This window comes from Hydra vulgaris, chromosome 14, assembly GCF_038396675.1.
Source record: "Hydra vulgaris chromosome 14, alternate assembly HydraT2T_AEP".
Classification (NCBI taxonomy): Eukaryota; Metazoa; Cnidaria; class Hydrozoa; order Anthoathecata; family Hydridae; genus Hydra; species Hydra vulgaris.
This window is the reverse complement of record NC_088933.1, coordinates 26350001-26361017: the sequence shown is the minus strand read 5'-3', so window position 1 is coordinate 26361017 and position 11017 is coordinate 26350001. Positions and strand designations below refer to the sequence as shown.

General features: G+C 30.4%; 1 protein-coding gene across 1 annotated transcript in view; it reads left to right on the top strand.

The window, feature by feature from the left end:
- Positions 1-1389: 1389 nt before the first annotated feature.
- Positions 1390-11017, top strand: part of LOC100205553 (intraflagellar transport protein 122 homolog) — a 73863-nt gene continuing 64235 nt past the window's right edge. The window contains exon 1 of the mRNA XM_065818275.1: positions 1390-1568. Coding sequence (XP_065674347.1) covers positions 1510-1568 — 59 coding nt within the window. The 5' untranslated portion in view covers positions 1390-1509. The remainder of the gene's footprint in view (positions 1569-11017) is intronic.

Here is an 11017-nt window from a genome sequence, read left to right as displayed (position 1 = left end):
TTAACGTTTTCGTTTTGCGATGTAATTAACAGTGATCCTGCAACTAGACCTATAAAACGTTTTTACTTAAAAGGAAAAAAAGGATTTTGCAATAAATCATTTTGATATACTAATACAATAAAAAAGGTTCTGAAAACTGTCCTATTTTGGAGAACCTTTATCATCTTTTGCTTACTTTATTCTTTAAAATAAAATAACCAAGTTGAACTAGTTTATTATTTCCTTTTTTGTTGTTGCTGCTGTTGTTGTTGTTGTTGTTGTTGTTGTTGTTGTTGTTGTTGTTGTTGTTGTTGTTGTTGTTGTTGTTGTTGTTGTTGTTGTTGTTGTTGTTGTTGTTGTTGTTGTTGTTGTTGTCTTTTTTAAGTATATTAAATAAACGGCAAAACGGGATATATTCATTTTTTAATACTCTAATATTGTTATTAAGCTGCTCTAAGAAGACTTGTCGGTCTTACCTAAGAATACTGCGAAGAAGCATTTAACCAGGAGGCTAGAGCCGGAGTCGAACAACAAACCTCTTGGTTCTGAGCCAGAGCATTAATCACTGCACCACGACTTCTTAAATTAGACAATTAACCAAAGTTGTTTGACTAACAAACAATTTTTTAATTATCATATTCCTATAACCATAAAAAATAATTATTTAATTGGAATTATTTGGAGTGTTCTGAATCAGGGGCGATTTTAGAAATAACATGAAAAAGGAAAAGGGGGATTTTCAATCTTTAAAAACTGCCGACTGCTTTCTGAAGTTAAAAAAAGGTTCTTAAAACTGCCGACTGAAATGTGTCAAATTCCGACTGGCAGACTATATTCCATAAAAAAATAAGTTAAAAATAGCCTTCTTTGGCCAAAAAAAGCTATTTTCAAGTAGGCTATTTTCCAATTGGAATGGTGTCGCACCATCCCCCCTCTCCATAAAATTACCCCGTTGGAATTTTTTTAAATGTTTATTTTGCGAAACCTCGGAAAGTTTCGTTTCAATCTGGAACCAACTTAATGCTGAAATGACTTCTTGTTTAAAATTGTTTATTCGCAACCTTCAATCGTCCTGGTTTTTTCAATAAGAAACATGTAAATAGTATACTTTATATGATATATGCGTTTGTAAAATCCAATCGTTTTCTTAATATTATCATCTTATTTTTAGTCATTTGTTTACAGATGCATATAATAGATTAATATATAAAATTAAAATAAAAGTAGTATAAATATTTTTTTTAGCATTTTATAACTTTATAAATATTGTTATCATAATGTCATTAATGATATCAATGCTAAAAAAGTCATATTAATGACATTAATACACATTATATCATATACTATTACAAAATAAATACACATTATTAATGTGTGTCTATTGTTGTGTTATTAAATGATATATGCGTTTTTAGATTAAACTAATTTAAAAAAGAAATTAACTTTTTTGTGCTTGCTTCTTTCTGATGTTGCTCAGAGCTAAAATGGTTGAATTTATGTTATTCTAATTGCATGTTCTAGTTTCAAAAAATGAGAGCTATTCCAACTTGGGTTGATAAAGTTCATGATAAAGACGAAACACCTGTCAGGTATATTTATTTACTATTCTTCTGTTTATTGTTTGAAGCATCTATTTATTTATTTTAAAATTTTTTATTTGTAACTTTTGTTCAACTGTTTTATGCAATAACAAGACACAAAACACTTAGTTTATATCTTTAAGTATTGTCATTTGTTCAATATTAACATACCACATTAAATTGTTTTAAAATTCGATCAACTTTTAATATCTTTTAAAATATTATCTTTTAAAAAGTGATCAACCTTTAATATCTTTTAAAATATTATCTTTTAATATTTTTCACATAAATTATTACTTTTATATATTCAGTCTAATCTAACAGGTTATTTAAAGCTATTTTTTGTAGAATTTGTTAGACATTAATATTATTTGCAATGATATAAAAAATTTTAACACTAGTTTAAATTAATAAAACTATGTATATATAATATTTGGAATTTGCCTGTTGTTCATCAATTAGTTTATAATTATAGAACAATTTTAAAATGTTTCATTTATTTGTATTAAAAATCAATGAATTTTGTTTTGAATTTTTTTAATCTAAAATATGTGGTTAAAAAAGTGTTAAAACTTAATTTATCAAACTACTTCACGGATATTTACAGACTTATTTAAATATTACAAAACAAAATTGTTTTTAGCAGAACTATATGTTAGCAGAGAAGTGATTAAATACCTATGCTTCTTATCTAATCAGAAATTAAATGAACTCAAATAACTTTATACCACTCTTTATTTTTTATGTTTTTACTTATATTTTACTGAGAGTTTACTGATAAATCAAGTGAAACAGGATAGTGTCTTGTATGTGCTAACATCAAATAAGTGCACAAAAATAAAAAATAGAAAAATTCAATTGATGCTGAATTTTCTGAATTCACAAAAATTTAGCTGAGCATTCCAAAATTTGTCAAGGAAATTTCCACTGGAACAGTTGCAATACTATAAAGATTAAAATGAGTAGTTTAACAGAAAAGTTAGGGAAACATTGGAAATGTAACGCCATGAAAGTACCTTTTGTGACAATCTTCTTAACCTGGATTATGTAATGACATCATTTTGGAAACCAAATTTACAACTCTTATATTACAAACTCTAAAATAAATTTTAATGATTTTGTTAGTGTTGTTATCAACATTACCTAAATCAACTAAAAATCAACTGGAATGTCGAAATTAGTTGACTTTGAAAAATTGAATAGTTGATTTAATTGACTACGGGCTTCCTACTAATTGACTAAAAGTCGATTTAGTCAAGTAAAAATCTTAAAATAGTTATATCTTTTCATTTGATTTAACTTTTCAACCTTTAATTTTTTTTTGTTCATTTAATAATAATAATATGTACTATTATAACTGTTACCTAGTTTTTTAATTACTCTCTTAAAGTTTTATCTAAAGATTATTCATTGCATGATAGAATTTTTTATACCTAGTTAAACTTTCGATTATGCATTTCATCAAACTTTTTTTTCTTTTGTTTATTTGATGCTGTGATTTTCATAAATACTTTCACACAGGGCTACTTTGAGCTGACTTGGGGCCCTGGTAAAAGGGGGCTGAGCCAGCTTGGATTAAAACTTTTAAAGCAACCTCTAAATGTCATCTATATAATCACATTGTAAATATGTATATATATATATATATATATATATATATATTATATATATATATATATATATATATATATATATATATATATATATATATATATATATATATATATATATATATATATATATATATATATGTATATGTATGCAGCTGTAAGTGAAGAGCAGCTTGTTGTTTATTTTACAATTTGCACAACCTGGTCAATGATACTGTCCTTCTAATGTAATGAACTATGATAAGACTAATCTTAGCAAAAACCCTCCAAGAAAATGATTTACAGAAGAGCTACAAGGCATATAGATAACATTAGGGTCATTTCATATATGATAAGCCAAAAAATTGCCGGTGATCATCACAGATTTTTTGGAAATTTACACTCTTTATAGGTTTAATGGAAAAAAGATTTCCCTAAAATTTTAACTCATTATCTTGAAGCATTCTAAAATTATGGCAATTTGAAAAGCTAATGTCTTAGCCTATTTAGAGCAATTTATTGACTATTTCAAAAAAGTCTTATTTTCAAATTCATATAAATAAATGACCAATTATCTTAAATACTTAAGAATCAATCTGATAGCAGTAATCTACTTTAACTTTAAAAAAAAAAAAATCATTTTATAAAAACTATTTTTAGCCATCTTGGACTTCGAAGTTATAAAAAAAAAAACACTTTAAAGAAAATATTTCAACATTAATAAAGCAAATAAAGTGGAAAACACAAGCACATGTGAAAATTATGCTATTTTGTGAGAATATAGGTAGTATTAATCATTCATGATAAGTTTTTTTAACATTGGATTCGAAATTATAAAAGTTAGACCTCTCTAAAAGCCTGCAGCCTTAAAATGGTAAAATTAGGTCCACTTTAAAACTGAAAATTACCCAGGTATCCAGTAAATTTAACACTTGAAATTTTTAGGAGTGTATCTTCAATATAAAAAGAAGAAATACAGAAAAAATAATTTTGGGATGGCTTGCAGTAGCTAAGATATCTGAACTTAAACTTTCTATCATAATAGGATTCTGGAATTCAGAATTGGCCATTTTGAATTTGTTATATAGTCAATATATTTAAAACTGATGAACATTTTAATGTAAAAATTGAAACTATATAAAAAAAAGATAAAACTATTGAAAATAATAGAATCAATGATAAAACCAATACATCATACATTACGACTGGTTCTGAAATTGCAAATGAAACATTCAGGTTGTTGGGTTGTTCTCCTTTAAAATCAGTGTCTATTTGAGTCAGTCCCAGTTATGGGAAAAAAAAAAGTTAAAGGAGGTTTCAAATTCTTGCCAAACATTAATTTCAAATTACTTGGGAGTTTTCAATAATGAAATTTCTTTTACTTGCTCAATAGACAATCAATATTTAAAAAAACAATAGAATACTTTTCTGTACCAAAGTCAATGGTTAAAAAAGCACGTAAACTAAAGACATCTAAAAGTATCTTAGGAAAGTCTAAAAAAATTGCTAGAAATAAGATATAACAAATATCAAGCATTTTTATCAGTGTGACAAATATTCTCAGATTTGTCCTGGTAAGAAAGAATTTGTTTCAGTTAAAATCAATGGTCAAAAATAACATATCCAAAAGCAATTATTACTTGTAAATCTAAAAGAGCTACATTCAGAAATTTTAAAAGCAGGAGAGAAAATAGGATTTTCAAAGTTTTGTCAGCTTCGTCCAAAATAGTGTGTAACAGTAGATAGTGCATCTGGTATGCATTCAGTTTGTGTCTGTCAAGTACACCAAATATCAAAGTTGATTGCTTATGCAGTGTCTGGTAACAAGTTGAAAGTCACTGGAAGAGAAAAGATGAAGATTGTAGAGCAAGATAACTATTGACGGATGACTTAAAGGATTGCAAATTATATGAATCAGGAAAGCAAGATGAAGATAGCGAATTCCAAAGAACTGATGTTCGAAGAAAAAAACTAGGCTAAGAGTTTTTGGAGCACTTAGGAACAGGCACAGAAAAAGGATGAGACTTAATTGAATGACGAGTAACAAGAGAATGAATTTTGGTAGATGGCAAAAGAAACGCTAGCTCTTTAGAGCAGTGCCCATTATAGAATTTGTATAAAATAGAAAGAGAAGCATTACGATGATGTGATAATGGTTGGAGGTTGGCTGCAAGAGCACATTCAACTATGTTTACAATGCGTTTTTGCACCTTGTCTAAAAGAGAAAGAGCATCATTATCCGCCCCAGATATGGCAACAGTATTCCATACAAGGTTGGATTTGAGATTTATAGAGATAGAAAGTAGAATCCCAAGTAAGAAAGTGTCTAGCTCGATAAAGAGATGCAACCTTAGCAGATGTTAATTTTGCAACTGATTTGATATATGGTTTCCTAGAAAGATCAGAAGTAAGAGTTAATTCTAGAAGATGAAGAGTAGATGACTCATCGAGTACATCACCGTTCATAAGTATAGGAAGATCTAAATTATTGTGATTATGATTGGCTGAAAAAAATTGAGTTTCATCTGTATTGAAGTTCACTAGCCACTGTGAGCCCCATGCTGTAGCAGAAGTGAGATCTTTTTCAAGCACAAATGCCCCCTCCAAGCAATCAGAGAGTGTTGGTTTCTTATCACGACAAGAATAAATGGTAGTATCATCAGCAAACAATGCCACTTTAGATGTGAGAATATCTGGAAGATCGTTAATGTAAATTAAAAAGAGTATAGGGCTAAGGATAGAACCTTGAGGAACCCTTGAAGTTACAGAATAAGAAGAAGAGTGCTGTCCATTGAGGACAACTTTTGTACTACGATTGAAAGGAAGGATTCAATAATTTTAAAGATGTTGCCAGATACACCATAAGAAGAAAGCTTATGGAGAAAACCAGCATGCCAAACTTTATCAAAAGCTTTAGAAATGTCAAGAGCGATGGGCCTAACCTCTCCACCTTTATTTAATGCACAATAAAACTTATCAGTTATTACTGTTAGCAAATCAGCTGTAGAACGAGAAGATCAAAATCCATATTGATAGTCAGAAAGTAAGCTATTAGATTCAAGATGAGAAATTAAGTGTTTGTTAATTAAAGATTCAAAAACCTTGCTTATGATAGGAGGAAGACTAATGGGATGGTAATTAGACGAATCAGATCACTCTCCAGAATTTTTGAAGATAGGGATAACAGATGCCGCTTTCCAGCAGGCTGGAAAACAAGACTCTGATAAGCACTTGTTAAATAGTTTTAAAAGTATATACGACAGCTCTGGAGAACACTTCTGCAAGATAATAACAGGTATGTTGTCCGGGCCACAAGATGTAGAAGAGTCTAGAAAAAAATCACTTTAGATACAGAAGCTGGAGTGATACTAATGTCAAGCAATGAATCAACCTGTTTGTTGGCAATATCAGGTAGAACTCAACTAGTGGAATCAAGAGATGATATTGATGAAAAGTTTTTAGCAAACAGTTCAGCTTTGTCTTTAGGTGAGGTGACAAAGTCTGAACCATAGAAGAGAGGTGGAATTAAAGATTTGCCCTTATTATTAATACTATTAAAGATTCTCCAGAAGTCACGAGAGCCTAATTTTTGAGATGAGATACGAGATTTCATGACCTGAGAATAGCGGGCTTTGGCGTTAGACAAAACCTTTTTACAATGGTTTCTAGCAGTAATAAACAGACGTCTGTTTTCTGGAGAATTGTTTTGCTGATGGTATAGAAGTAATGGTTTCGATTGGCAATTGCAGCAGCACAGTGTGAGGAAAGCCACGGATGAGAGTGAGGCTTGGAAATTGTCGAGAGGGAACAAAAGATCCCATGCTAACCTGAATTCACAAAATTATGTAAGAAGCAGATTTGTTGACAGGAAGACAAAAGATTTCTACCCAAGGGTCATTACGAAGAAAATCACGGAAAAAATCCCAGTCAGCTTTAAGGTAGTTATAAGAGGTGCAATAATAGGGAGATTTAGGTGATGAAGAAGAATGAGATATTAGTTTTAGAAAGATCAAACTGTGACCAGAAGCACCTAAGGATGAATGTGGAGAAACTGATCAATGACTAGGATCAGAAACAAGACATAAGTCAAGTAGAGAAGGTAAATGATTCAGGTTGTCTGAAAAGCGATTTGGAAAGTTGACTATTTGAGTTAGGGATTGAGAAAGGCAAAAGTTGTGGGCTTTAATGCCTGCAGCATCACTGACACTAGAGCCAAGCCATTTAGAGTGGTGAGCATTAAAGTCACCAACAACAACTATATTAGCTGGTGGATAAAGAGAGAGGGCTTGGTCAATATGATCAGAAATAACAACAAAAAGAGTGCAGTCTTGAGATGAAGGAGAGTGATATAGAACAAACAGAAAGGCGATAGAGTGAAGTGGTGCTAAATGAAAGCACATAAAAGAATAGTTTGTGGATTCAAACCTAGTTTCATGACAAATGGTTGTCGTGAAACTAGGTTTAGAATGTAAATGCCCGGGCCATGCATGTGACTATTGTAGTCTTTACGAATTAAGGAAAGATAACCATCAACACTAAGATTGCAAGATGAGACAGCTGAACTCAAATTAGTCTCACAAAGAGCAAGTAGGTCTGGTGAACTTTGCAAGAGATAAGCTTGAACAGAAGAAAAGTTACTTCAAAGCCACGAATATTAGTGAATGATAGGTTTAGAGAACTTGGTGATGATGATGGTTTTTGTGTTTTATAGTTTTTAATACTTTATTTATTTTTAAATTTGTTGAAGAACTTGACTCAAAGCATAAATAGTACTCAGCAATTGCCTCATAACTATTAATAAACCCTAAGCTGTAACAAAGGGCTCCAAATGTGGCCTCTGCAATGCACAGCAAAAGTGCAAACAGGGACACCTGTTACTTTTACATTGATATTTTTAAGCTGTTGATGGAATTAGCGTCTCTGAGAGCTACCACAGATTTCAGGAAACCTGACTACTAGTCGGCCTCAGAACCATAAAACTAAGTTTTTGAGCTGTAACCTTATTAGGAGATAATAGAATGAGTTGCCTAGTCATAAAAACAGAGACACAAGCAAAACCCATGCATTGAGTCAAGAAGATCCAGCATTCAACATCCTAAACTGGAAACTATGTATTAAAAATACATCTGCGCCAGCCTAATAGATAAAGAAGGGGTGCGAGGCTGGTCAACAGATAGATGTTTACCCCTTAAGTCTTTGCCTAGGAGGCCTTCTACAATACAGTAGCCGGATGCATTTAACATCTGCCCAAGATGAATATTTTCATCGAGACAACATCTCTTGCCTTTACTCAACCAAGAGCCCAAAGGCAGGGGGGGTTTTAAGTCAGAGTTGGCATCTCCTAGCCTTTGCCTAAAAAAGCGTATCCTACAAACCAGCAGGACATGAAGCAGATTGTACTGGGTTACATGTTACCAGTAGCAGGTTAACCTGACCTGACATTGAATATAAAGAACTTTTATCAAAAACAGCATATGACATTGAGAATTGCAGCTGTATGCTTCATAGTTGTGATAACTGCCCTAATGTAGAAAACTTAAAGCAAGATGCAGTCCAAGGATTTCATTGGAATAATAACTAAAACTACATCCGTTCATTATATGCTACAAAGTTTTTAAAAATAAACTCAAACCGATAAACTATTGCATAATATCTGAATGAAACATGATGCTAATGCTGTTAATGGATTTTAGCTAGAGTTTTAGAAGAAATAAAAATTTTCTTGCCAAATTTGACCTTATGTTATTACTTTAGTGATGGAGCAGCTAGCCAATATAAAAACTATAAAACTGTTAGCAATCTATGTCATCAAGACCATAGAATAGGTGCAGAGTGGCACTTTTTTTGCAATAAGTCATGGTAAAAGTCCATGTAATGGCATTAGTGGGACTGTAAAATGACTTGTAGCAAGGACTAGCCTGCAAAATAACAAAATATTATCTGTCACTGAAATGTTTAAATGGTGTATTGAAAATATTACAGGTATTAAATTCATTTGTATTTCTGAAACTAATATAACAGATCATATAGAAAATGCTAAGCTTGATGACTGCTACTCTAATTCTAAAAAATTTCTAGAAATGCGTTTACATCACTGTTTTATACCATATAATGATGGGAAGCTAGAAATGAAACAAATAACAGGTGATACATATTTTACAACAGTTAATGCAATTAATAATAAAGATAACTAGACTTTGAACCGCATAGGTGATTTGCATGCTGGAATATATCTTGCATGTGTCTATGATAATGAATGGTCTATGATAATGAATCATGATTTCAATGTCAATCAGCAAGAAGCTGATTGACATTGAAATAAAGAAATCAAATTTCTGAGCGAGAATTTGAAGAAATATCATTAAGTTTTGAATTGTTTAACAAAAATATTTAGACTATTATTTTAAGAACAAGATTTATTATTTATTATTTAATTATTTACATTATTGTAATTGAGATTTATTTCTTAGCTTTTTTTTGAGTTTCAAATTTATTCATATATTGGAAAAATATAAGCCTTTATGTACGAATATCTTTATTTTAAAATTTATTTTTAAATTCCTTGTTTAAAAAAAAAAAATTTTACATTGAAATGTTTACCGGTTTTAAAGATATTGACTATATAACAAATTCAAAATAGCTGATTTTGATTTTCAGAATCATATTATGATAGAAAATTTAAGTTCAGATATCTCAGCAACTACAAGCCATCCCAAAAGTATTTTTTCTGTATTTCTTTTTCTTATATTGAAGATAAATTTCTAAAAGTTTCAAGTGTTAAATTTACTGGAAACTGATTAATTTTCAGTTCTTAAATGGACCTAATTTTACCATTTTAAGGCTGGAAGCTTTTTTAGGGGAGGGGGGGGGGGGAGGGGGGAGGGGGAGGGGGTCTAACTTTTATAATTTTGAATCCAATGCTACAAACTTATCAGGAATGATGACTACCATCTAAATTCTCACAAAATAACATAATTTTCACATTTCCTTGAGTATTCCACTTTTTTTGCTTTAATAATATTGAAATGTTTTCTCTAAGGTGTATTTATTTTATAACTTTAAAGTCCAAATATAAAATTTTTTGTCAAAAATAATTATTTTTGTAAAATAAATTTTTATTTCTTCGAAAGTTGTGGTAGATTACTGACATCAGATTGTTTTTTAAGTATTTAAGATAATTGGTTTTTAATTTATATGGATTTGAAAATGAAACTTTTTTGAAATAGACAATAAATTGCCCAAAATAAGCTGAGGCATTAACTTTTCAAATTGCCATAATTTTAGAATGCTTCAAGATAATAAGTTGAAATTTTAGGGAAAATTTGAAATTTGAAATCTTTTTTACATAAAACCTGAGGACTGTAAATTTCAAGAAAATCTGAGATGATCATCCGGGAAATTTTTAAAAAATTGGCTCATCTTATATGGAATGACCCATTATAAAGATTGAAATGCCTTTGCTGTTTGTTAGAAATTTTTTATATTGGGGAACTAAAAAAGAGAATTTTGCAAAGAAGCATAGAACACCAACATAATAGCATGAATGGCAATTGGCATGCTTCTGAAGGAATTGAGCATTGCAAAGAATGCCTTTTCGAATGGGTGCACCCAAACTATGCGCAAACATTTCAGGAGGTCAAACAATCCCCGGTACTGCTTAACAGGATAACGGTATAAAAGTTGCTTCAAACAGTTGGAGACCACTATTTTTAAAATGATTTTTAAAATTTTATTATGTAACAGTCTTTAAATTGGTATTTTACGTCTGATGATGGTTCTATACAAATTAGACAGAAATATCACGAAAAAGAAAAATTAGTATGATGCTGTTTGTGATGTTTTATAACTTATTAGAATTTTACTTACTAC